The 26,862-nt window shown below is 52.4% G+C and overlaps 3 protein-coding genes across 3 annotated transcripts; all 3 read right to left on the bottom strand.

Moving 5' to 3' along the window:
- Positions 1-1,026: 1,026 nt before the first annotated feature.
- On the bottom strand, positions 1,027-2,567 carry LOC149912328 (maestro heat-like repeat-containing protein family member 2B). The gene is made up of 4 exons (XM_090132583.1): positions 2,489-2,567; positions 1,871-2,023; positions 1,457-1,611; positions 1,027-1,313 (listed from the first exon to the last, which is right to left on the bottom strand). The coding sequence occupies exons 1-4, from the start codon at positions 2,495-2,497 to the stop codon at positions 1,262-1,264; spliced, it is 369 nt and encodes a 122-aa protein (XP_089988709.1). The 5' UTR covers positions 2,498-2,567; the 3' UTR covers positions 1,027-1,261.
- On the bottom strand, positions 2,547-3,635 carry LOC149912327 (maestro heat-like repeat-containing protein family member 2B). The gene is made up of 4 exons (XM_090131008.1): positions 3,571-3,635; positions 3,091-3,186; positions 2,781-2,917; positions 2,547-2,592 (listed from the first exon to the last, which is right to left on the bottom strand). The coding sequence occupies exons 1-4, from the start codon at positions 3,625-3,627 to the stop codon at positions 2,547-2,549; spliced, it is 336 nt and encodes a 111-aa protein (XP_089987134.1). The 5' UTR covers positions 3,628-3,635.
- A 9-nt stretch (positions 3,636-3,644) lies between these two features.
- LOC149912326 (maestro heat-like repeat-containing protein family member 2B) lies at positions 3,645-11,091 on the bottom strand. The gene is made up of 19 exons (XM_090131005.1): positions 10,975-11,091; positions 10,648-10,813; positions 10,416-10,514; positions 10,149-10,264; positions 9,153-9,245; positions 8,799-8,868; positions 8,570-8,683; positions 8,411-8,484; positions 7,961-8,080; positions 7,710-7,817; positions 7,367-7,526; positions 7,199-7,239; positions 6,870-7,022; positions 5,623-5,742; positions 5,329-5,451; positions 5,050-5,205; positions 4,703-4,828; positions 4,317-4,396; positions 3,645-3,663 (listed from the first exon to the last, which is right to left on the bottom strand). Exons 1-19 carry the CDS (start codon positions 11,089-11,091, stop codon positions 3,645-3,647), a joined length of 2,055 nt encoding a protein of 684 aa, XP_089987131.1.
- Between the last annotated feature and the right edge of the window lie 15,771 nt (positions 11,092-26,862).

Below are 26,862 nucleotides of genomic sequence, written 5' to 3'. Positions count from 1 at the left end.
TAAATAGGAAGACTGCTAAAAAAATACCCTTTTCACATCTCAGCCAGGATTCTCGCATTTATTTATTTTTAATAAATGATACAATTTTCTCTTTCTTCTCTTCTCTTCTCTTCTCTTCTCTTCTCTTCTCTTCTCTTCTCTTCTCTTCTCTTCTCTTCTCTTCTCTTCTCTTCTCTTCTCTTCTCTTCTCTTCTCTTCTCTTCTCTTCTCTTCTCTTCTCTTCTCTTCTCTTCTCTTCTCTCTTCTCTCTCCTCTCTTCTTTCTCCTCTCTTCTCTCTTCCCCTCTCTTCTTCTTTCCCCTCCTTCCCTTTTTCCTTCCCTTTTCCTTTCCCTTTCTCCTTCCATTTTCCCTTCCCTTTTTCCTTCCCTTTTCCTTTCCCTTTCTCCTTCCATTTTCCCTTCCCTTTTTCTTCTACTCCTCTCATTTTAAATTTCTTTTTCATTCCCTTTTTCCTTCCCTCTCTGTTTCCTCCTCATCCCCTCTCCTTTCCCTTTTCCCTCCTCTCCCTTCTCCTCCCCTTCTCTCTTTTCATTTTCTTTCCTCTCCTCTCCTCCCCTCCCCACTCCTCCCCTCTCCTCCCCTCTCCTCCCCTCTCCTCCCCTCTCCTCCCGTCTCCTCCCTTTCTTCTCTTCTCTTCTCTTCTCTTCTCTTCTCTTCTCTTCTCTTCTCTTCTCTTCTCTTCTCTTCTCTTCTCTTCTCTTCTCTTCTCTTCTCTTCTCTTCTCTTCTCTTCTCTTCTCTTCTCTTCTCTTCTCTTCTCTTCTCTTCTCTTCTCTTCTCTTCTCTTCTCGCCACCTTTCCCCTCCTTCCCTTTTTCCTTCGCTTTTTCCTCTCCTCTCCTCTCGTCTTCTCTTTTCTCTCCTCCTTTCCCCTCCTTCCCTTTTTCCTTCCCTTTTTCCTTCTCTTTTTCCTCTCCTCTCCTCTCCTCTCCTCTCCTCTCCTCTCCTCTCCTCTCCTCTCCTCTCCTCTCCTCTCCTCTCCTCTCCTCTCCTCTCCTCTCCTCTCCTCTCCTCTCCTCTCCTCTCCTCTCCTCTCCTCTCCTCTCCTCTCCTCTCCTCTCCTCATTTTAAATTTCTCTTTTTCATTCCCTTTTTCTTCCCTCCCCTTTCCTCTCATTCCTCCTCATTCCCTCTCCTTTCCCTTTTCCCTCCTCTCCCTTCTACTCCCCTTCTCTCCTTCTTCTCTTTTTTTCTTTTTTCTCTTCTCTCCTTTTGTTTTCTCTTTTTCCTTTCGTTTCCTTTTCTTTTTCTTCCTTTTTCTTCTACTGGCTCCACCGTTGAAGGCAGAACTCTCTTATTCTCTTCCACGTCTCACTAGAAAATGGAGAGTCTCAAGTTGTGACTGAGTAATTTCCACCTCACACAGACTTTGAGAGGAAAAAAGAAAAGCTGCCTCCTCCCTGGATCCCTCTGGCAGAGGCAAGCTACAACTACAGCAAAGGCAGGAGTGCCAGTACCTGTCTGTGGGTCCAGGCGGCCGGGAGAAGTTGTTCATCACGGCCTCAGTGTGACAGCGGGTGAGGATGACCACCGCCTGGCACAGGAAGGGCACGAACGTGCTCTGCTGCGTAGATGACGCGCAGCTGCGCAGGATGTAGAGGATGGGTGGCACCTGGAAGAAGAAGGGGAGAAGGAATGACTTGCTGCATCCTGGACTCTGCAGGGCCTAACCATGGGCATTCAGCACAGGAGCAGTGCCTGCTCCCTTGACATGCTGCAACGCCTAAGCCTAAATTTCAAACCAGCCCCCCTGTCCAAGCTCTGGCTCTGCGCTCAGGCTGTGCTGCTTTAGTTCCAGAGGCAGACGGCACAGGGCATGGTGCAACAGCCAGAAACAAACCAAGACACGTGGAAGAAAGAAAGTCTCTTACGTTCCAACAGATGTCCTTCCCGTGCATCTGCAGAAAGGTGGTCACCCACTTCCCAGCAGCACGCACGCGCACTCCTGTGGCTTTCCGGATGGTCTCCTTGGTGGCCATCATGAAGTCGACGGTGCGTTCGACGGGGAAGTTTCTGCACACGATCTGCAGAGAGATGAGAAGCAGGAGAGATCCCATCACTGCTCTGCGCAGCTCTTCAGAGCACAAAGCAGTCTGGAGGGCATTCTTAGCTCAGTGGTTTGCCGGCCATTCACAACGCTCCTGCTGTCCGTACCCTGCTATTTACACGGAAGGCGGCTGAGCCTTCGCTCAGCTTCTGCACCCATGGTGTCTGCTGACATGCAAAGCCTACCTCCCAGCAGCCACAGTCACACATGCACGCAAGTGCACACACACACACACACACACACACACACACATCATGGAGTCAGCCCCTTGCACTGCGTGCCTGAAGGCCAGCCATAGCTCAGAGCCTCCTGCTGCTTGCTGAGAACAGCGGTCTCAGGGTGACAGCTCATTTTGGAAACGGTGTGAAAGGCTGGGAGCAGCACAGAGTCGTGCAGAAGCCTCCGCACAGAGATCCCACCACCCCTTTCTGGGTCCACTTACCATGGCCATTTTGGACGTGGTCTGGAGCTGAGAGACAGTGCTGCAGGCATGCAGTCCCTCAGTCAGGCTCCCGATGTCTCTTGGCTCCCTGTTGGCTGCTTTGGCTGGAAAGAGCCCAGGGAGAAAAGGGAAGTCATGCTTCTGGAAATGGAACCGCTCTCCACGGGGCAGAGACAGAGGACAGGGTGGGGATGAGAAGAGAGCTGTGCACGGTGCCTCTCCCTCCTGTAAACAGGGCCCAGCCCGTGGGGCTCTGGCAGTGCTACGGAGGAGGGCAGAGGGCTGGTGCAACCTGCTCTGCTCACCTTGGATTCGGAGAAGGGAGCTCAGACAGGAGGCAGCCAACTGGCGGGATGCGGGCATGGGGTCGCACGTCAGAGGCGCCAGCAATCCCACCAGGGAGCCAAAGTGCTCGCAGGCATCTGCTCTCTGCAGGGGTGAGAGGCAGGAAGAAAGCTGTAGGCAGCCCCGGCTCTCCCTGGCTTCTCCGCCTGTGCCTTCCTCACGCCGTGGCACAGCATGCACAGCTGGGCGGAGCTCGCCTTCTAGCTCAGGGGCTCTGGGGAGGGAGCAGGGGGCATGCGGTGGGGCTCTTTACTCACTTGAAGCTCTTCGCAAACAGCCAGCAGCTGGGAGCAGGTCTGCAGGGCCCTCTTGCGCTCCCACACGTTCTCTGCTACCATGGATTTCTGCAGGACCTGGGGTAGAGCATCTGTCTCACTGAGGACGTCTTTGCTTTCCCTCCTGCCGCCCCTCTCCCTGTCCCTCCTTCCCCAGCACTTTCCCCCAAGGCTGCCCTGTGGCTCCACGTGGCCTCCAGCCTCACTGAGCACCGGCACTGCTGCCCCCGCTCTCTGCAGTCATCCTGCCTGCTAACCCGGGAGCTTTTCCTCGGCTGTGGCCTGCCAGGGGCTGGCTCCTGCCTTTCCCCTGCAGGGCCCATCGCTCTGCCCATTTCTGAGCTCGCAGTGAGCTGGCACGTCAGCAGGAGATTGCTCCCCTCTGATCACCCTCTCAGTCCCCAGATCTGCCCCCACTGCCGACAGGCACCATGCTTTCTCCCTTGCCCCACACATACTCACATGCACTATGTTCTGAAAGAAGCCGCCGCTGGGCTCTGTCTGGAGCAGAACCGCCATGAGCCGGCCCAGAGCTTTCAGGGACGTTTGCTGAAGCTGAAAGCAGAAGAGGGCAGTGAGGTTTAGCTTCACGGCTGCTGCCAGAGCATAGGCTGCGTGTGCTGAGGTCGGGTTTGACCGAGAGGTGGCCAGGAAAGTTACGGCAGGTTACCTGCAGGTACTGCGCTGCGTGCTGTGACTTCCTGATCTTCAGCATCATCTCTGCTGAAGGGTGCGTCACAATGTTCTTGCAGCACAGGACCAACATCTCCCGCATGTCCTTGCTTTCAAAACAGGGCTTCAGCTTGCTGACAGGAGGAAGGAAGAGAAATCAGAAAGGGCCTTTAGCAGTGCTCTCCAGACTGGTTCAGGCAGCATCTGACTTTCTCCTAATCGACAGCTACCAAGCCAATACCCCCAGCTCCTGCTGCTGAGCACTGTCTTCAGTTCCAGCAGCGCCCACCTCCTCCCAGGCAGCACTGAACCAGCTCCCTCTCTGAAGGGAAGGAGACCCCAACTCTCCCTTCTCTTCCCTGCCAGGGGACAGGAGCACCAGGGCCTTTCTCCCTGCCCAGAACCTCAGCTTCGCCGGGCACAACAGCCCAGCCTTCACTCCTATAGATGCAGCTCCTCTTCCCCTACCCCCTCCAGGCCTTCAGGAGCTACCGAAAATGGGGACCACCATCCTGCCTTGCAACCTCAGACCTTACCTCAGCTGCTCCAGGGCCAGAACCACCTTGAGGGGCACTGGGGAGACAGGGATGCCCGAATAATATTTCTTCAGCAGGTCCTGCAAGTCCCAGAGAGACACTGTCAAGGTGGGCAGGGGGCACATGAGAGCTTTTCCACCCAGCCCCGAGACAGGCACAACTGCCACACACCAGCCCCATCACTCCCATGTTTCCCATGGAAGCACTGCAGGATGCAGCAGCTCGACAGCTGGTGCACCTAGCCCGCTGCCCAGCAGCTGCATCCAGCACCCAAAGTCCCCACCAGCTGGAGACGTGTGGCTGATGGAGACCTGTGTGCCCCCAGGGAAGTGGGCTGCGTGGCACAGCCCAGAACTCTGCAGGCAGCCCTGCCTCTAGGCACTCACCATCAGGATCTCCAGAAGCTTTCCCTTCAAGGAGGGATTAAAGCATGCAGAATCACCCACGACTGCTTGGAAGGCAGAGCTGAAGTCGGTGATGCTCTGCACCAGCGCGAGGTTGTTCTGCAGGTCCTGAGGCCCAAGAGAGAAGAACATTCTGTGAACTGCGGGACGGGACAAGGGCTGCAAGGGGGACACGTGGGGGCAACGCTAAGGGAAGGGCTTGGGTCTTCATCTGGGCACAAACCATTCCCCGAGGCACCTTTGGAAAGGGAAGGCCCCTCTCAGCATCCCCCCTTGTGGAGGGGCTGCAGCTGGGCGCTCAGACACCCTGGCACGCTTTGAGCTCTCACCCGGCAGCTGCAGCTGTAGAGCATCAGGATGTTGCCCACGATGTCTCCCTCCAGGTGGGCGAGCAGCTGTTCCTTGGAGGCACGCAGTGCCAAGCTGCCGTGGGCGAGCACGAGAGCGCTGCGTGTGGCCTGAGCTCTCGTGCTGTCCAGCTCCATCTGTGTGGGAAGAAATGCCTTGAGACACTCGCTCAACGGCCCCCAGTGCCCCGCGATGCACCTGGGCTCCAGGGCAGAAAATAAGGCAGAAGAATGCCAAGATGGAAACCCGTAACGCTTTACCTTCTTGCGCCTGGAAATCCTCGCGTTGCGGCCTTTGCACAGCCTGGACGCAAACGTGGTGAGCGTGGCCAGGACTGCTTGGAAGTTACTCTCAGCCGCGTGGCTCAGAAGAGAGACCATTCCCTGCACAAAGGAACAAGGGGCAGTTGGCACAGGCCTGCATCTACAGATCCTCTCCTGAGGAAAAGGGCAGCAGGGAGGAGATGGAAAGGCGCGGAGCAGGGCCAGGAGAAGCCCTCTGCCCCAGGGACGGAGCGGGGATGCTCGCAGGAGCTGGAGGAGAGCAGGGCTCACCTGGGCCTCACATGGGTCCTCCGCGTTTGCTTCCTCCAGGTGCTGCAGCAGCTTCTCCTGGACGTGGAGGACTCCCTTACAGGCTCCCAGCACTGTGCCCAGAGCCTTGTACAGGAAAGACTGCAGGGGAAGGGAAGGAAGAAGTTGAGATGTGGCAGCAGCTTAACCTGTTGGGGGAGGGCCAGGTGGAAGGAGCCACGCTCCCCGGGAGTCGCTGAGAGCAGCTGCAGGGCCGAGCTTTATCCATCCCTGGGCAGCTTGCAGGGAAAGGCCCTCTGGGGGCACAGACTGGGGAAGCAGCACCAGCATCCCGCGTGGGCAGAGCACCAGCCGCAGCCCCAGCCCCAGTTGGACACCTGCAGCTGCACCGCTGCGTGGAGCCGGGGGGAACTCACCTTTTCTGCAGAGCTGCTGGCAGAGCTGCTCAGCCACCGGCTCAGCTCACAGCTCAGGGCCTCGATCCAGGCCTCATCCCGTATGGTGTCCATTGACGCCCCGAGGAACTGTTGGAGAACAGGAGAAGACGATGTTCCCTTGCCCTTTGCCTCTTCCCTCACTCCCAATTGCTGCAGCCCTCTGGGGAGAGGTGTCTGGAAGAACAGTTCCTCTCCCAGCTCCCCCAGCATTCCCTCCCTTAAAGCCTCCTGCCGCTCTTCTCCTAAGACCCCCCTTGGGCTTGGGACAGAGCGGAAGAGGCAGCGCCTCAAAGGCTCCTCAGCAGCACTGGAGAGGCTGTTCCTGTCCCGTGGTGGCTCATATGGGAGCGGGGCTACTTGGGGCAGGCAAGCACTTCTCTGCACCCAGCAGTGCTGTACCTTCAGCAGACGGCGCTCCCACCCTGCAGCATCCAGGAAGCTCTCATCTTTCCCTGCACAGCAACAGGAAGAAAAAGACCCTTACTTGGGATCAAGGCACAGAAGAAGAGCTGCTGCAAACCTGGCTTGGCCTGGGCACTTGACACTGCCAAGCTGGGACCCGCACCCCCTCCACCATGACCTGTCCCTCCCCACAAACACTGTCCCCGCAGGAACACAGAACTAACTGAGGGGACGTGAAGGGCCCATCCGTGTCCTGGAAGGGGCAGATCCCCGCGGGGAAAGATCCCCGGGCCTCAGCGCTGTCTCCCTGGAATGGGAACAGCAGCAGAGCAAGCACTGGGCTGCAGGCAATGCTTCCCCTCTGCCACCCTGCAGAGAGAGCTGCATTTTCACTCCCGCCCTTCCCTGCCTCCGCCTCTCCCTCCCCACCAGCACTTTACCTTGGAGACACTGCAGCAGCAGGGGGATCTCAGCGGCCCACATGGCCCCCACAGCTCTGTGGAACCTGCTGTGGAGGTTTTGCATCAGCTGCAAGGCAGCGGCCTGGAGTTCGCTGCCTGCAACAGGGCTCCCTGCCACCACCTGAGCGAGAGCAAGGAGAAGCAGGGTCACTTCTGCAGCAAGAGCAGCGGCTTCCCCCCAGGATGGAAGCAGCGTGGCTCTGCCCTGGCAGGCAAGGAGCAGCCAACAGCTCTGCCCGTGGCCGTGCTGCTTCCTCCCGGGGGCTGGTGGCACTGGGCTCTGGAGCATCTACTCACCAGCAGGCGCGCCAGCAGTGTCTGGGGAGTCAGTCGTGGGCCTGTGAGGAGAAAAAAGTGCTGAGTCAGACTCCAAGACGCTCCGTGCCCAGCCACGCGCAGCTCCGCTGTCCCTTCTGGGTGGTAGCACAGGTCAGCAGAGCTCACTGGCGGAGCTTCTGCTCCTACCTTGAAACATGGAGCTGAGGAAATGGGGATCCAGCTCCTCTACTCGCCGTCCTGTCAGATCCTCTCTCTCGGCCAGGGCTCGGACACAGCGCGAGACCGGGATCAGCATGCCGGTGTGCTGGGCTGGCACCACGAACAGCAGCAGCCGTGGCCACAGGAGCTGTCGGGAACGAGGCAGTTGAGCGTGTCAGCATTCCTGCCTCCGCTCAGAGACGAAGAGGACTCTGCGAATTTCCCTGAGCCTTGCGTGCTTCAGAGCACGCTGGAGGAGAGACCTGGGGCGGTGGGATGAGGAACAGGTGGTGCGAAGGCAAGGAGCAGCAGCAGGGCAGATGTGACTTACTTTGGACATCCCTGTCGCAGAGACGTCCAGAGACCCCAGGATGTCCATGCACAGCTCCTGCAGAGCTCCTTCCTCCTGGGCTTCCCGGGCCGAAAGGTCTCCAGCTGCCTGCACAACAACGGTGTTGAAACCCGGTTACCTCAGTTCTCAGGAGCCTCTCAGGAGGCTCAGGTGCGGCCCCAGCGGTGCTTCTGTGCCACCCTCTGAGCAGCACAGGTCTTCCCAAAGAAGATGCTGCCCACTGTCCTTACCCTTCTTCCAGCGGTGCGGCTGAACTCAGTGAAGATGTGCCCCACCACATCCCAGGCTGAGCAGCTCCGGGTGTTCGAACTGAGCAGGTCCTTGATGAAGTGCAGAACTGCCGTCCTCACCTGCCAGGGGTCAGTTGTGGGTGTGATTTTTCAGGTCAGAAGGCAAAGGGAAGCCACCTGCTCATCGGGGCAGCCTTTGGGCACGAGCAGAGACAACAGGAGCAGAGGAGAAGCCTTGGCTCCTGAGGTGAGGGCCAGGCCGTAGCACCAGGCTGTGCACTTTCCAAGCACAGCACAGGGACCTGCCCGCTCCGCTCTGCCTGCTCTCCCACAGGAGCCATCGCGACCGTGTGGTCAATGCCCCAGCACCTCTCTAGTCACCCCAGCCCTGCCCGTGTTGGCAGCAGCATCACCACCCTGACAGAGCTTTCCTTTCCCAAAGCAGCTCACCCGGATCCTGAGGTCGCTGCACAGACACTGCACAGCCTCAACCACCTGGGGCAGCTTCTCCATCATCACGGGCTCTGCAAGAGATGCACAGAAGCATGAGCGGAGCCACAACCCCGATGGCAGAGGGGATCCCTGGAAGTCCCAGCCTGTGGTACTGACCATCAGAGCGAGCCAGAGCACCGAGCAGACCCAGTGCTGCCACGCGTCCAGCCTCCCAGTCCTCGCCCAGCTGTGACTGCAGAAACAGGACCATTTCCTCTGGGCAGATCCGGGCTGCAGGGAGGAAATCCCACGCTATGTTAGCAAGAAACTCAAGCCCATTCCTGAGGTTTGTGAGAGGGGTTTTGGCCAGGGCACCGCCAAGCATTGCCAAAGCTCCTCTCCTTACCCTGCAGCAGGATGCAGTGGGTCAGCTCCGCACGATCAGCCTCACTGTGCTGCTTGGTGTTGTCATAGAGCTGTGGGAACAAAGTCCATATGAGAAAATCACATCAGCACTGAGGATGGAAAATACGCTGTGCTGCTGCTCTCATCTCCCTGGGCACTCTCAGGAAGAGCACAGGCAGACAAAACCCAGCCTGCCTCACAGCATCCCCGGGGGGACAGGCACGGTTCTGGAACAGCCATGAGCATGCAGGAGCCAAGGCTGAGCTGCATTAGTCAGGAGCTCAGACCTTTGCACTCCTCCTGAGACTTAGGCAAGAGGGAAACTGCTGTGGGCACAGGGATAGGCTCCCCTTACCTGGTAGAACACGGCACTCGTGATGTCCAGAAACCTGTCCTTCTGGATGACAGACTCAATGCCCTCTAAGGCCTCCAGGAAGACAGTGAGGCTCTGCAAGAGACAAGGAGAGGAAGAAAGGGATGAAGCCACATCTAGCCACTTGGGAGTGGAAAAACTTTTTCCCAATTGTTTCTCTGCAGGGAGAAGCTCCTGCACAGGCTTTTTATCCCCCACCTCCCAGCAGCACCGAGAGTCTCTCTGCTCTCAAACAAGCTGTGTTTGGGCATCATTTGCAGGCATTTCCCACCCAGCAGCCCTCTTCTCCTCCAGTCAGATGCAACTGACCCCCAGTTGCTAACACAGAGCTCCTCAGGCTCTCAGGCACCCATTCCTCCTTTCTCCAAGGGCTCCCCACCTCCTCCCTGCACCCCCCGACCCCTCGTGGCACTTGCACTGGCCCCACGTCCACCCTGAGCCCTGCACAGCGTCTCACCTTGGCCACCCTGCAGGTGTCTTGGATCTCCTGACACGGGTGCACGAGCCAGAGGAGCTGCTCCCAGACGTGCTCTTGGTGCAGCTCCTCTTGCAGGAGAACATCCAGCATGGCAGCCACGGCCCCGAGGACAGCCTGTTTGTCCTGGAGAGGGATGGCAGAGGCCCGGCATCAAAGACCGAAGGTCTGCCCTTCCTACAGAGAAGGCTTTCTCTTTCCCTTCCCCTTCCCCAACCCCCACGCCCAGCAGGAGATGAGCTCGCTCTGGAGGGCAGGCAGGTTTTCCCCAGACCCTCATCCCCAGCTCTTCCTGCCACATGCTGTGACATGCAGCTGCTCCCTGCCACAGAGCCACTTCGGGGCCCTTTGCAGAGCCAGCCCACTCCCTCCCATCACTGCTCAGCTGCCAGCCCACTGGGCACAGACAGAGCTGCCACATGGGTGCCCCCACTGCCACCCTGGGCTGGGGGCGCAGCAAGGCTCACCTCCTCCTCCTGGCAGTCCTGCCAGTTCCTCAGCACAGAGAAGAGCAGCTCCTGAAGGTTCTCATAGATCCGCTCTTTCTCCATGGCAGGCCAGGGGCATTGGGATCCAGAGGACAAGTTAGACTTCACTCCATCCAGCCACTGTTTCAAAACTGAAAACAAACAAACAAACAAAAATAATGAATAATATATATATATACTTTTTCTAAAACAGAATGAGAGAAAAGGGAGCCTGTGAGAGCCTGCAGCAGGGCGAGGTGCAAGGGCTGTCCCGAGGCCCCCTGCTCTGGAGCCAGCACTCACCAGCACAAGCGAGGCGCAGGGTCCGGCCGCTCCTCACCTGGCCCACCACACTGCGCAGGCCAGCCAGCATCAGCCACGTGAAGGGGATGCACTGTGGAGCTGCAGAGGAAGGAGAGGTCCACAGTCAGAGCCCTGGCAGCAACAGAGGCGGGGGGGAAGCCCTGCATCCCCCAGAGAGGAAAGACCCCTTTCCCCAGTTGTCATAGGTGTAGGGTGGCTGAGAGCACTCTACCGTAGATGCCGAACAGTTTGCTGAGGGTGATGAGCACAAAATCCTTGGGTCTCTCCCCGATGGCCTTCAGCTGGCCCTGGAGCTCAGCCATCACCAAGCTGAAATGCATCCGGGCCAGAGCCACCAGGACGTTGCTGGCAGCCATCCTCACGTTGTCCCTGACACCCTGAAAAGGAGTCACTGGTGACACACCGTCCAGGAGACTGCCTGAGACCCCGGGAAGGGCTGAGCCACCGCCGTCCACCAGCACAACACCAGCACGGGCAGCGGCTCCCTTTGCCTTTGGCTGTAACCCCTCACCTGGGCTGCCGTCAGGTCCCGGGACACCTCTGCCAGCAGCCGGTTCACCACTCCGCACGGCGGGCGGCTGTCGTCTTCCCACAGGGCGCCCTCCAGCTCGCGGTACACCTGTGCTCGATCACCCTGGGGACAGGGACCAGTCATGCTTTGCTTTGCCCTTGCTCTCGGGGAGCCGCCCACTGCCACCCATCACCGTGCCGGTGTGGTGCCGCGGCCCGGCACCCACAGGACCACGGCACTGCGCCACGGCAAGGATTCACGGCCGGACGTCCCCAGCTCACCTCCCGGTCTTGCAGGCGCTGTTGCAGCACAGTCACAGCGGAGACAGGGACAGGGCTCGGCACCCTGCTTCTCTCCCTGCGACGCGTACGTCTGGGCACGCAGCCCACACAGGCAAAGAGACCTGGAAGCAAAGAGCGGAGCAGCTGCCGCCGGTGTCGCTCGGAGCCAGGGCCGAGCATCCGGCCGGCTCTGGGAGGAACGCTCCTCCAGCCCCACGGTTGGCGGGGACGGGGGAGGGAGCTTTCCCCTTGCTGGGGTGCCGGGGAAACCACGGCGGGCAGCTGCGCTCAGCAGAGCGAGGACGGTGCTGCCGGCGCGGCCTGAACTGACTCTGGAGGCACACGTGCGCTCGGGCGGCGTCACGGCGTGCGGAGAGGTGGAGGGACTCACCTCGAAGGGCTCTCAGCCGCTCCATGACAGCAGGAAATCTCCAGGTAGACGCAACGCTCTCTCTGGTTCCGCTTCCTGCGGGTCCCACAAGCGGACTGAGCCACCGCTCCCACCGCTGCCACGAGGGCGCACGAGGTACCACTGTGACATCACAGCGCAGTGTCACCTCACAGGGAATGGCTGGGGACCAGGCAGCACGCAGGGCAGCCCTGCAGGCCCCCAAACGCAGCATGTTCTGTGATGCACTCGGCTCTGGGGTTCCGGTTCCATGCGGAATTCCAAGCAGGGAATGACCTCAGCTGAGGGAGAGCCCCTGCTCTCCCTTGTGAGAAAGGAGGAAAGATGATACATGGAAAGTATTACACACACTAATCTCTATTGTAGAAAATGCTGGCATACAAAATAATCTCCTTTATTAAAAAGCGTACAGTTAAGAGTCCAGCCCACATGAAGATAGAAGCTTCACTTCTTTTGGTGTCTATCTAGAGCTCTGCTGCTACATTTCTAATAACATTAGAAACATGACAAACCTAGCTAGCAACACTAACCTTAGAGTCTAAACCATGAAAAAGAAAAGGGAAGGCAGCAATTTCACATTTCCACTGCTGTCACCGTCCAAGGAGGTGACTAGGCTGCATTATTTTCAACAGCTGAAGTCATCAGGGCCCAAACTGTTTAACTGTAACTCTGAAAGTCACAATTAATACAGTACAAATACAAGTATTCTGCTATGCAGTGTGTCCTGACTCAGACTGAAATTAAAACATGACTGTACTGTACTGGAACAGCTGCCCAGGGAGGTTGTGGATGCCCCGTCCCTGGAGGTGTTCAAGGCCAGATTGGATGGGGCCCTGGGCAGCCTGGTCTAGCATTAGGTGGGATGGTTGGTGGCCCTGAGTGTGGCAGGGGGGGTGGAGATTCATGATCCTTGAGGTCCCTTCCAACCCTGGCAGTTCTGTGATTCTGTGATTCCTTGATAAAATTCCTTACTACCTTCAGTTGTATAGCCAAAGCAGTGTTTGAGCTGGTAATGTATTCTTGAACAGCACTGCTGCCTTTAGCATTTGTATGTTTAGATATGAAAAGAGAACTTGATCATTATTTCACGATGAGAGAACCTTGATTTCACACAACAGAATTACAATACTGTAAAATGCCACTGTAAGAATGTGGCTTTTCTTCTTTCTTTTTTTTTTCTTTCTTTCTTATTTTTTTTTTTTAATTGCAGTGGTGAGTGTATGATTGATTCAAGATAAACATTTTTTTGTAAGTCAATCTCTATACCTGTTTTGAAAAATATGTGTTTTTATTTCTCATTATTTAAAAATTGTCAGGCGTGAAGAATCAGGAGGTCACTCATGCTACAAGATCAGTAAATATCTCATATCAAGGTTAGAGAACATTCTCTCTGTACATTTTAACAGAGGAGCTGCATCTGTACGTAACTGTAGCTACACACGATGAGCTTTTCTTGAAGGTAGGCAGGAAATTTGGTCTGCGCTGGAACAAAAATCCAGTCCTGTTTTGACTGCTATACTTTTCACTGAGATAAAAAAATGGCATCATTCTGCAGGATGAACTAGATATACGGAATTTGGCACTGCCCTTAAATTTTGTGTAGTGAACTGAGGGACATCAGAGCTTTACAGATTTCTACATATTCTCATGGAGAAATCTAGAGAGGTCACAGGACGTAACACTGAGCTTCCAAATGAATAACAAAACACTGATGTTTTTCAGAAGACCAGAAGCTGTAGAGGACCAAGTAGCCTGGCTAGAAAAAGAGTGCACTGAATAATTGGCTGGATTAAATGAACTGCAGTGTATTTGCAGTGTTTATTCTGGAGTACTGCAGGACTTGACTGATTTTTGGCATCCTATGAGGAGACACTACAGCATTTACATTCTGATTAAATCATAGAATCACAGAATGGTCTGGGTTGAAAAGGACCACAACGATCATCTAGTTTCAACCCCCTGCTATGTGCAGGGCAGCCAACCACTAGACCAGGCTGCCCAGAGCCAAATCCAGCCTGGCCTTGAATGCATACAGGAGTGGGGCATCCACAACTTCCTTGGGTTTTGCCTCTTTGGTAGTATTCCAGAGACGTCATGCAGCCTGGAGGAGAGGACCAAAGTTCCACCTGATGAGGACCTGCTGAAAACTGAGAGATTCTTCAGTCTGTGTTTGTCTAGTCTGAACTATGGGCAAATTGTCAGGTGGATCCTCAGGGTCCAGAAGAATGTGTGATTGCCAAAGTGAAAGACAATTTGCTGATAGTCCATGGAAACAGGAATCCTCCTGGCATCTGGCACTCAAAGACAAAGAGAACAGGAAAACCAGATGTGTTTCCCTGCCCATGGCAAACACCAGCCTTTCCATCCTTCCTGATGCCCACAGACGCCAACAGCTGATGCCCTCAAGTACAGGCAGCCTGGACTTATTTTCATTACATATCTTTGTCCTGATGTCCTTCTAGAAGATTGGATATTTCTCCATCTCAGGAGCAGAGGGCAGGAGGGGTCCAAGGTGAGGGCACACTCTCCTCTATTTTTCTGGCACTCAAAGACAGAGAACATGAAAACCAGATGTGTTTCCCTGCCCATGGCAAACACCAGCCTTTCCATCCTTACGGTCCTTACTGCCTTCAATAGTGATATTTGGCTGTCTTTTACCACTTCATCTGTTTAGCTGCTGTCATTCTAACGAAAAAGTACTTACAAGCATTTTTAATGTTTTTATATTAAATGTCAGAATTAAGGAACCATTATTATTACCAAATATTTAAAACATTCAACCCAGTGAGAAGTGAACTGATGTTGCATTTAGCATTCAGATAAGAACTTGACATTTCTCCGGGAAATTCTGTAATCATCATAGTGTTTCACAGTTTTCAGTTTATGAATACTAGTTAAGTCTTCACTAATACATTATCTTCTTCCCCCTTTATGCTTTCTATATTGCTTCTGAAGCAGACTTACCTCATGATTGAATAAATGTATAGTAACGTCCAAGGTGCTTGGATTGAACAAAAATAATCCCAGTATGGGGTTCAGTCAGACTTCTATAGAATAGGTGAATCTTATGCACTGGTGCCAGAGATTTCCAATAGACGACAGGAAGTTCAACAGATGAAAAGTGCACCTAAGTAAAAAGTGCTACTTTAATAAACTATAGTCTCATTGTCAAGCCTTGCACTGTCTCAGCAGATTATTACAAAATGTTCATTCAGGCAGGAATTAAGAGATGCGTCTGAATTGATAACAACAACGAGTAATTAAGAAAGCTTGACTGCAGTCTGCTTGAGGATTCCAGTCTGAAGTGTGTTCCACCTGATGACAACTGGGAATGTCTTTCTCTCACCATTAGAACCATTGCACCTCTGACTAAACACATAGCTAATCACCACTGAAAACCAAGGTGCAATTTCTGCAGTGCACAGACCAACTACGTGTTGATTAACATTCAGAGAGATTGTGCAGGTGTCCTTTTAGGAACTGGCCTACAGTATGCTAAGAGGGATGGATGTGGGGACATTAGGATAACGTGCCCTCTGCCTTTTAAGACAGCCCCAGCAGAGCAAGTCAGCAGGCTGAAGAGCTGAGTGGGTCACCAGGGCTCAGAGACTTCACTCGGCCATCTGAAAGTTGAGGGACTTCAGCCCAAGCTGCCCTTTTCCATGCAGGCAAGGAGGCCAAGAGAAGGTGGATCGGCACGGTTCTGGTGCAGACAGGGGCTGCAGTGTGAGCAGGCCTACACAGACAAGGCTGTGCCCACACAGAGTGACAGCAGCTTTCGCTGTGAGCAGATTCCCAGGGGGCCTGAGCCATGGCAGTTCTTGATGGCAGCATGTTCCAATCAGCCCTGGAAGTCTTCTCTGGACGTCTGTCGCATTCTGGAATCCACACTGAGGACGCAGTCGCTGTGTCAGAGCAGCTGGCAGAGTCACGGGGAACCGTGACGTAGTTGGCCCAGGGAGCAACAACAAGGCCTGCACTGCTCAGCCAGCCCAGGCCAAAGGGGAGCACGAGAGAGAGCAGAGGAGAGAGGGGGGAAAGAGGGCCAGGAAGGAAAGGCCTGTGCCTGAATGGACGTGTAGCAGCAGCTGCTGACAGCAAACTCGGTGATGGCAGGGGCACAGCAGAGCAGTGCAATGCTGGCAGCTTCCTGTGTCTTTCACACAGGCACTGCAGACATGGCCAGCACTGGGAGATCAGCAGAACTGCTGCACACCTCTGCCAGCCCAGGCCAGAGGAGTGCAGAACAGTGAGCTGCTGCTGAGGGGAGAGAGGATGGCCTGAGAGCTGACCTGAGAGGCAGGGCTGGCTGTGTGACAGCAGCCTCTGTGTCCTCCTCCTGTGTCTGTGAGGGCCAGAGGGCCAGAAGAGAACATGCCCAGACAACGAAGCCCTGCTGTCCTCTGCTGCTCAGCTGGAGAGATGTTCCGCCTTCCTGAAGGACGCTGATCCAAAGGGAAGGAATCAAAGGAAGTCCAGGCTGGCTGTCCTTGTGGGCATCAGCTGCTGGCAGCTGCCTCTGTGCTGCCATGGGCAGGGCACAGCACACACAGTGTTTGCAGTTCCCTGTGTGACACTGGCCCTGGTGACCTGACAGCCAGAGGGAGACAAGAGAAAGAGCTGCCTCCCTCTGCCAGATGAGGCAAAGGTGAGAATCCCAGAATCACAGCATGGCCCGGGTTGGAAAGGAGCTCAAGGTTCATGAATCTCCAACCCTTGGCTCTCCAAGGGTGCACAGGGGGCTTTGTTCTCCCTGTGGTGCAGCTTCAGTGCCAACTCACAGCTGAGCTGGTTGGCACACTGTGACAGCCTGCCGCTCTGAAGCTCTTGGGGCAGTGCTCAGTTCTTTCTGAAGTACTCTGGAAAATGCTGCTGTCATGACTGTCATTCTAAAGCTGATATTGTTTCTTCTGCATCAGGCTTGCATGAAGCATCTTTGATCAACAGAGAAATCAGAAAAATTGCTTTTCCTATTGCAGTTTCCTTTTAACTAGTGATGAAAGCTGTCAGTTTATTTTTGGCACCAGAAATCCTGGGATGCAACCAGGTTAGATAAGAAGTGACACTGAGTCAACAGTAAAGGAACATAGATGAGACAGCATCACACAGCTCTGGAAAAGATGTTCCAGCTCTGTGTCTACCTACACCTTCAGGAGATGAAAAGTACTGGCTTACTGAGGTGTCCTGGGTTGCAGGTTCTGTTAATCTCCATTTTTGGAAGAGCTGCTTGCAATAAATACCTTGTAAGGTGAATGAGCTTGATAGAAGTAGGGTGTGAAAGAGATGGATTTGCTGTTTCCCTGAAGGTGCAGGAGTATTGCTGTGCCTACAGACAGTGAACAAGGCAGAAATCACTGTGTTCCTCAGAATGAAAAGGAATAAAAATCTTTTTGGGAGTGACAGCACGCCTGAATGAAGCACAAATCTAAACATTTAAAATAAGGGCTAGTGTCAAAGGGACTTGCAGTATTTCTCGTGAAGAAATATTTGATGCTTCTTTAGGAAAGTCATCATAACAAAAGTGTACTGATGTCTTTGCTGAGGATTTCCTTGGTTCCAGCCTGAAGGTGTGCGCAGGCATGAGCAGGCAGTGCTGAGCTGCAGGTGAGTGCCTGTGTCCCACAGCAGGAAACCCGTGGGTGTCTTCAGGGGTTTGAAATGGGCAGAGCTGTGAAACCTGCAGGCTTTCACTGAAATTGTCCTCTGCTTTATTTTGTAATCTTAGTTTCAGCAATGCTTTCCAATATGATTTTCGTATGAGTGCAGATACATGGGATAGGATTTAAAGTTTTTATGGTGCTGCTGTATAATTTTCTGTAGTCATCATAAGCCAATAAAAAAAATAAATGGTAATCAGGCAATCTATTAACAACCTGTGGCACGTGTCAAAACAATTCTTGCAGGAAGACAATATTGCTATACAATAATGTGGCTATCCAAAACTGTTAATTATACTTGATGAGCTGGAGATAATCCTGAAATGCAGGACTTTGATCTTAGCCAAGAATAATACAAGTTATTATCGTTCTTAAATTGGCAGCTGCTATCAAAAGCCTGTGTCTTATTTCCCTTTTAGTAACACTGGCTAAATCAGAGAAAGTGATAAAAGAATTTCATGATTGCAGCTTAGGGATTCTTTCCCACTTGACCAGAAGTAATCAATGTCCAAAAATGTCTGTAAATACTTTTTCTATCTTATTTTGCCAGATGTATTGATATTTGAGATGAATGGCAAAAACATTTTGCGTACATAGATAAGCAATGCAAATTTCCTGGATAGTTCTAGAGAAAAAAGCTCCAGTTATCTGATCATTGCCATACAGAAATAAGATTTACAGAAAAATTCTCATTATTATTATTCATGCATGAATAAGTTCAAAAAAGAGATGTGGGGGATGTTGTTTCAATTCCAGGTGATTGTAGGAAGGACTGTCAGGATGGAAAGGCTAGTGTCTGCCATGGGCAAAGAAACACTTCTGTTTTCATGATCCCTTTGTGTTTGAGTGCAAGAGGCCATGAGGAGAGTGTGCCCTAAACTTGGACCCTTTTTGATGATTGCAGCTGAGATGGAGAAGTGTTCAACCTTCTAGAAGGACTTCAGGACAAAGATATGTAATGAAAATTAGTCCAGGTTGGCTGTCCTTGTGGGCATCAGCTGCTGACATTTGCATAGTTGTTGCTATGGAAATGGCAGAAAAGCTGGAATGTTGCATTTCTTTGTGTGACACAAGCACTGGTGAATTCAAAGCCAGAGGGGTATAACAGAAAGAGCATCACCTCCCTGCCAGATTAGGAAAAGGTGAGTGGGATGTTGTTTCATTTGCTGCTGATGGCAGGAAGGACTGTAAGGATGGAAAGGCTGGTGTTTGCCATGGGCAGGGAAACACATCTGGTTTTCATTTTTTCATTCTCTTTGAGTGCCAGATAAACAGGGGAGAGTGTGCCCTCACCTTGGAACTCCACTGCCCTCTTCTGCTGAGATGGTGAAATGTCCAAGCTTCTAGAAGGACATCAGGACAAAGATATGTAATGAAAATAAGTCCAGGCTGGCTGTCCTTGTGGGCATCAGCTGCTGGCATCTGCATTGCTGCTGCCATGAGCATGGCACAGCAGGTAAAAGATTGCTTTTCCTTGTGTGACACAGGAGCTCTTGACTTGACAGCCAGAGGGATGCAATAGAAAGTGCTGCAACCTCTGCCAGACATGGCAAAGGTGAGTGGGATGTTGTTTCAATGAGTGCAGATGTCAGGAAGGACTGTAAGGGTGGAAAGTCTGGTGTTTGCCATGGGCAGGGAAACACATATTGTTTTCATTTTGACTTAATATTTCAGTGCTAGATAAATAGAGGTGAGTGGGCCCTCACCATGGACCCCTCCTGCCCTCTTCTGCTGAGATTCAGAAATGTTCCAGATTCTAGAAGGACATCAGGACAAAGATATGCAATGAAAATAAGTCCAGGCTGGCTGTCCTTGTGGGCATCAGCTGCTGGCATCTGCATTGCTGCTGCCATGAGCATGGCACAGCAGGTAAAAGATTGCTTTTCCTTGTGTGACACAGGAGCTCTTGACTTGAAAGCTAGAGGGATGCAATAGAAAGAGCTGCAACCTCTGCCAGACATGGCAAAGGTGAGTGGGATGTTGTTTCAATTAGTGCTGAAGTCAGGAAGACTGTAAGGATGGAAAGGCTGGTGTTTGCCATGGGCTGGGAAACACATCTGGTTTTCATTTTCTCTTTCTCTTTGAGTGCCAGATAAACAGGGGAGAGTGTGCCCTCACCTTGGACCCCTCCTGCCCTCTGCTGAGATGGAGAAATGTTCCAGCTTGTAGAAGGACATCAGGACAAAGATATGTAATGAAAATAAGTCCAGGCTGGCTGTTTTTGTGGGCATCAGCTGCTCGCATCTGCATTGCTGCTGCCATGAACATGGCAAAGCAGGTAAAAGATTGCTTTTCCTTGTGTGACACAGGAGCTCTTGACTTGAAAGCTAGAGGGATGCAATAGAAAGAGCTGCAACCTCTGCCAGACATGGCAAAGGTGAGTGGGATGTTGTTTCAGTTGCTGCTGATGGCAGGAAGGACTGTAAGGATGGAAAGCCTGGTGTTTGCCATGGGCAGGGAAACACATCTGGTTTTCATTTTCTCTTTGTGTGGCAGAAAAAGAGGAGAGTGTGCCTGCAACTTGGTACTCTCCTGCCCTTTTCTGCTGAGATGGAGAAATGTTCCAGCTTGTAGAAGGACATCAGGACAAAGATATGTAATGAAAATAAGTCCAGGGTGGCTGTCCTTGTGGGCATCAGCTGCTGGCATCTGCATTGCTGCTGCCATGAGCATGGCACAGCAGGTCATAGATTGCTTTTCCTTGTTTGACACAGGAGCTCTAGACTTGAAATCTAGAGGGATGCAATAGAAAGAGCTTCAACCTCTGCCAGACATGGCTAACTTGAGTGGGATGTTGTTTCAATGAGTGCAGATGTCAGGAGGACTGTAAGGATGGAAAGGCTGGTGTTTGCCATGGGCAGGGAAACACATCTGGTTTTCATTTTCTCTTTCTCTTTGAGTGCCAGTTAAAGAGCAGAGTGTGCCCTCACGTTCGACCCATCCTGCCCTCTGCTGCTCAGAGGGAGAAATGTCCCAGCTTCTAGAAGGACATCAGGACAAAGATATGTAATGAAAATAAGTCCAGGCTGGCTGTCCTTGTGGGCATCAGCTGCTGGCATCTGCATTGCTGCTGCCATGAGCATGGCACAGCAGGTAACAGATTGCTTTTCCTTGAGTGACATAGACTCTGTTGACTTGAAAGCAAGAAGGATGCAATAGAAAAAGCTGCAACCTCTGCCAGACATGGCAAAGGTGAGTGGGATGTTGTTTCAGTTGCTGCTGATGTCAGGAAGGACTTTAAGGATGGAAAGGCTGGTGTTTGCCGTGGGCAGGGAAACAATGCTGGTTTTCATCTTCTCTTTCTCTTTGAGTGTCAGAAAAATAGAGGAGAGTGTGCGTGCTTTCTACCCCTCTAGCCCTCTTCTACTGAGATGGAGAAATGTCCCAGGTTCAACAAGGACATCAGGACAAAGATATGTAGTGAAAATAAGTCCAGGCTGGCTGTCCTTGTGGGCATCAGCTGCTGGCTTCTGCATTGGTGTTGCCATGAGCATGGCACAGCAGGTAAGGGATTGCTTTTCCTTGTGGGACAGCTGTTAAGCCATTCTGATTCACCCTTTGCATCCACAGCATACAGTTTTTTCCCACACTGCTGTTTCTATCCAGCAGTGTGCATATGTGCAGTGCTACAGATGTTGGTGGTCCTGCCTGTGGCAGGGGGTTGGAGATTCCTGATCCTTGAGGTCCCTTCCAACCCGGGCCATTCTGTGTGTGTGTGTGTGACTGGCTAAACACCACTTGTTGCTAGCTCAGCAGGTATACTGCTAATTATTGAACGTCTGACAGCTGCTTATCAACACTTGGCCACTATTTCTGGACACCTGCTCATCCCTGAAGAGAGAGAAGTTTGGAAGGAGGACAGAGGGGAGTCTCTTGATGCCTGCCTGTTGCATCCCAACCTGCCCACAGAGTGAGTCAGTTCGGCCTTGTGTGGAGGCCCTGGCTTCTTTGGAGTCTGTTTTTCTTTTGCTGAGCTTCTCCTATCCAAACAGAATGGCCTTACAACATGCTTTCTGGTCCTTAATACTAAACCCATGCAATTTGTAACTATTACAGTTCTGTAAGTGAGAATTGATCACATGATTGAACAACTGTATTTCTAAAATATGTTATGAAATAACTTCTTTTTACTAATACTAATACTAATAAAGTCTTTCTACTTTTTCAAACTGTTTCTAAGGGCAAATTACAAAACACATCGTGCTGTACTGCTTCAGAGCAATCCCACATTTGATAGCCAGTGCAGAAACAACATTCCATCCTACAGCATTAGCTAGTTCAGAGGTACCAGACGTGTATCTGGATGTGGCTGTTGTGCATAACTGGGGCTGAGGGATCAGAAGTGACAGCTCCACTCTTGGAGACCACAGAACTAAAATGGAAAGATAAAATAGTTGCAGGGCAATTGTTCTCTGTGCCTGAAGCAGGGACCGATTTATGGGGGAGAGATTTAACAGTCAAATGAGGATTACAGCTGCAAGTCTGTGAAACAGGTATCAGGTGTCAATGAATGTGTTATCAGCTGTGATGAAGAAGAAATGAATCCAAAGCTGTGGGCAGGGGAAGGAAATCGGGGTGGACTCACAATTTTCCCTTACAAAGAACTGCCCAAGGAGGGAGTGGAGCTGTGAAACAGCAACAATATCCCATAGCCTTAGAAGGGAGAGTGGGTCTAAAAGCTGTAACACAGACACTGGTTAAGGATGGTCTTCTGGAACCTTGTCTGTGGCCTTATAACACCCCAATCCTGTCGGCACGGAAGGCAGACGGCACGTATCGGCTGGTGCAAGATGTAAGGAAATGACTGAACCCGTTCTCAAAAGACAGCCTGTGGTTCCTAAGCCCTATACCCTAATGAGTCAGATCCCACACGGACAGCAGTGGTTTGGTGTGAGAGACCTCACAGATGCTTTCCGGACAGCCTTTGGACTCAGAGAGAAATGGCTGCGTTTGTATGAGGACACATTGTAATCCTATCGTGATTCGTGATGATACTGTAGATACTGGAACTCCTGCTAATCCTTGTCTTTGCAGCATTTGAAGCAAGCAGCTGGTGCTGCTGCCATGCAGAAAGCTCCCTTCCAACCACTCAGCAAGCATTTGGATGAGACAGCTTCCTGCTGGGGAGCCCTCCGACATCACTGCTGCCTCCTCCAGAACCATACCTGCAGATGCTTCAGAGCTCTTCAGCATGGACTTCCTTCCTCCCATCAGCAGCTGCTCCTGCACTGACCTTCATTCACACTGGGATACCATCTGCTTCCAGCAGGAGCTGACCTGCGAGACAGAGAAAGGAAACGTGGGATGAGCACCAATGCAGAAGCACAAGGCTGTGTCACCACCACGTCTTGCAGCCTTGGGAAGTCAGCTGCAACTGCAGCCTTGGTCAGAATTACAACGGGCACCGTAAATTAAGTGTGACCTCTGAAGTTGTTGCCATGATCAGAAATAGACGCTGAAATCGCTCACATAACTGTCGGTGGTTCCCTCCAAATTCTTTTGCTTTGGGGAACAGATGGACTCGGAATGGAAGGACACGAGAAAAATGACATCTGTTTGAGCTCAGCAGACTTGAGAGGTGGGCCTGGGTGAACCTCATGAGGTTCAGCACAGCCAAGTGCAAGGTTTGGCATTTGGGCCGGAGGAATCCCAGGCATTCTTTTGTCATCGTGGTGGTTTCCAATAGACCCCAACAATGAGACATCAGGTCGCCGTGTGGGCTCCTGGGTGACACTGCCATTTCCCAGCCATTGCAGCCTAGGGGCAAATAAAGTAAAATACTTCAGAAAGATCTCACACTGATTGCATATTTTACTGTTCTTTTACACAAAACAGAAGGAGAGGGCAGCAGATGCATACAGCTGCATCAACACCCAGGCTGCTAAAGGAATGGAAAGACAGAAACATCAAATATCAATGCCTTATTCTAATGCAAGGAGGGAAGCTTCTATCAATGTTACTTTTTATCATTTAAAATGAGCAGTTGGCACTCTTAAAGGAAAATCCTAGGCCCCAGGTTCTGACAGTGTGGCAATCTGGACTCAGCTGTGAATGATCCAAACAGTCTGTTCCAGATTTTAACATCCCTTCTATGCATTCACAAGTTTTCTCTCTTGACTTCCCCTTACAGCCGTTAGATGCCAGCAAAACATCCCACAAACACTCCTTAACTCTGTGCACACAGGCACCCATCCAACCAGAGCCATCAGTCATTCCCAGCCATGCGCTCTTCCTCCAATCATGGTCAGCATCACACGGCCGTCACGCAGCTCACTTGACTCAGTTTTTCTCTTCTTTCTGGAGGTGTCCTTGCTTCTCAGCCTTACCTTCTCGTGATGTTTATCTCGCTCTGCAGCTCCTGCTCTGAATAGGCTTTCTTGGATTCCCGCATGACAGGCACAAAATGCAGCCACAGCCCCTGCCACCAAGGTCAGCTCTTCAGCACACATTACCTGAGGAGCACTTGGCAACTCCTGCAACCTGAGCAGTGCCAGGAAGACTGTTTCACTTCTGCTTCTCCTGGCTCAGAAATTCATTTTCCTACCTAGAAAATGGGAAAAGAAAAGAAAGACAAAAAATCCTGACATTAGCAGACACAATTGATACTATGGAATTCTGGAAGGCAAGGGATTTGCCCCCTATGATGAGAAGTTGACTGCAAAGAACTAAGAAGAGCCATGAGCAGGTTGTGAACTTGTGGGTAAAATTAGGAAGTGCAGCAGTGCAGGGCTTCTGGAGGTGAGGGTCTGCTACAGCCGCCTGGAAAGAGAGCCTGTTGGTGGGAGCTGCTTACTGCAGCCAGCAGAAACATCGCACTCACTGACTCTCATCCTGATGGGGGATTCCAGTCAGTCTGGGAAATCAGCATGGCTGGCTGCAAGCAATCTGACAGACTCCTGGAGTGCAGTGAGAATCACTCTGTGGTGCAGGCATTGGGCACAGCAAGCAGAAGGGAAGCATTGCTGGACATGGTGCACACCAGGGGTTACGACAGGAGGCAGTCAGGGCTGCAGTGACCATGCCCTCCTTGAGTTGGTGATCTCAAGGAATGCGGGCCTGGCAGGAAGCAAAGGAAGGAGCCTGAACTTCAGGAGAGCCAGCTGCAGGCTGTTCCAGGAATCCTTGGACGAGATCCTCTGGACAACTGTTTGTAGGGGCAAAGGGATGGAAAAGAGCTGGTCACTTTCTCAGAAAAAAACTTGCTCAGGTTGCAGGCTGAGCTGCAGGAGAGGAAGGGGAGGAGGTGCCAGCACGGCTCTGCACGATGCTCTGCCACACTGGGCAGCTTGATCATGGCTCAGCAGTGGGATCCGACGAGGAGAAGGGGAGAAGGAAATCAAGGATGGGAGGGAAACATCAGACACAGTCAATAAGTGACTGTGAAGTCTTGCAAACCAGAGATTCCCAGGTTGTTTCTGCTTTTGCAGCATTTGTGTGGTGCAGGGTGAGCAAAAGGTTCTGCTGCTTGATTCTTCTGCAGGAGCCGCCTAAAAGGGAAATGGCCACTGAGCTGCAGACCAAGCAGTACTGCCTGACGTTGGCCAGGGGAGCTTCTCCTGCCGCAGTGTGCTGATGACAGGTCTGGAGATGATCTGCAGGGCCAGCTCGTAGGTGGGAGCCAGGAAAGGACATGATGGGAGGAGGGAGGTGTTAAGGAACATCCAAGGCATCAAAATGCATCAGAAAGCCCTGAAAAGCATCACAAAGCCACAGCCAGGAAGCTTGGGAGTATCATGAGCAGCATCCAGGATGCGAGAGATTATTTGCTACCATGCCAAATGGAAGCAGAGCTCCCCCTGCAGACATCCCAAAGCCAGACAAAACAGGAACAAACCCGGAGCTGTGCTGCACGCACCCCACAGCCACAGCATTGCAAGCTGGGGTGCCTTGCTGTGTGCTGCATTCATCCCAGTCTGTTTGAATGAAGGCACTGGAGGCAGTCAAGGCGTTGATTGAGCACAAGTGTGCTTTTATTATTGTATAAAGGACAGGAGGATGTGAGAGGTCCATGGTGAAGATGGGACTCATCCTGTCTTGTCATGGAGAGAGTGGCTCAGAGCTCTCAGTGCTGCTGTCCGGTGCCTGGGACTGGAGGCCTGATTGAAAGTCCTCCTGCAAGAGGCTCTGCTCCTCCTCCCTGACACTGACCTGCTCCTGCATGGAGGTGCTGCTGTCGGGGCACTCACACTGCTCTTGGGATGGGCTGCACTGCAGAGACTCTGGCTGACAGACCACACTTGTGACTGTGGTGTCTGGGAGGCTCACGTCACCAACTTCAGCAGAGCCAGGTGTGATGAGAGCATGGACTTCGATGATCTCCTTCTCTCCATTAATGTTGTTAGATGGAAGGCTGCTGTTGGAACTGCAGCAGTTTGTGCTTCCTAAGAGCCCTCCACTGATCGAAGCACAGAGAGCATCCTCGCTGCTTGCCCTGGATCTTATGGGTTGGCAAGGGCTCGATTCACCTAGAAAGGATACACAGGGGTTAGTGTCAAACTTTCAGAAGCTGAATTACGACAGTGGTTCTTGATCAGGGGTGAAGATGCTAGGCAGGGGCTGGAATGCCAGAAGGAGATACAAGTGCACTGCAAGCTTGAATTCTATGTTCCTGAAAAGCAGGGATTTGGAAGCTGCATTTGCACCCTTACCTGCCAGGACTACCACTGCTGTTTCTGAGGGCTGCCTGGCATTGCGCTGCAGTTGGCGTTTGCTGCCAGAGGATGGCTTTCTGAGGCTGAAGCAGCAACACCAACTGCTAGCTGGTGATTCCTCACTCTTGCTGGGTGGATTTTGCCTGGAGAGAGAAAACAGCCAACGCTGTGAGTCGTGCGTGGTGCAGGGTGAGGGAAGAGCTGCACTGAGCTCTTGGCAGCAGTTGCTTGTTCCTAGCACTGCCTGGTTTCTGCAGAAAAACAGAAAAACCCACCCAAACAATGATGCTAGGTGCTGGAAAAGAAAGTCCTCTTTACCTTTCAGATGGAAAGTCGATGACAGTGTGGAATTTGCCCTGCCCAGCTGCAGGGCTTTCTTCCACCTCAATGTCCTGGCTGCTCTCTGTCACAGGGGGAGAGCTGCTGTGGCCTCGCCTCTGTGCCTGTGCCTCCTCCAGGCTGAGCAGCTTTGTGGCAGCAGAAGAGACCCCCACAGACTTGGGCCCTGGGAGAGAATTGTGCCCTGTCAGGGAAAACCACAGGTAAGAGCGAGGATCAGAAAGCAGCAGCACAGCCACCACAGTTCTGGGGGAGGTGCTGTATTTTTCTCAGGCTTGCTTATCCGAGCCACTGGAAGAAGAGAAGCCCAAAATAACCATGTGGGCAGAGGTGTGTTTATGGCAAAGGACACGGTCATCATTAAGAGCCGCTTACTGTATCAAAATAGGCAAGGAAAAACCCAAGGAAATGGGGGCAGGGAACTGAGAAAGCTTCGCAGCCACACTTGCATCAAGCTTTTCCTGCATGCAAACCATAATAATGACGGTTTCCTCCTTGTGAAGTTTGGGCTTGGACATTCTCAGCATCCAGCAACAGGATGCCACACCCTAATGAAAGCCCAGAGGTCTGCTGTCCCC

The sequence above is a fragment of the Phasianus colchicus genome, chromosome Z (assembly GCF_987193195.1).
Source record: "Phasianus colchicus chromosome Z, bPhaCol1.hap1.1, whole genome shotgun sequence".
Taxonomy (NCBI): Eukaryota; Metazoa; Chordata; class Aves; order Galliformes; family Phasianidae; genus Phasianus; species Phasianus colchicus.
This window is presented reverse-complemented; position numbering and strand designations above follow the sequence as displayed.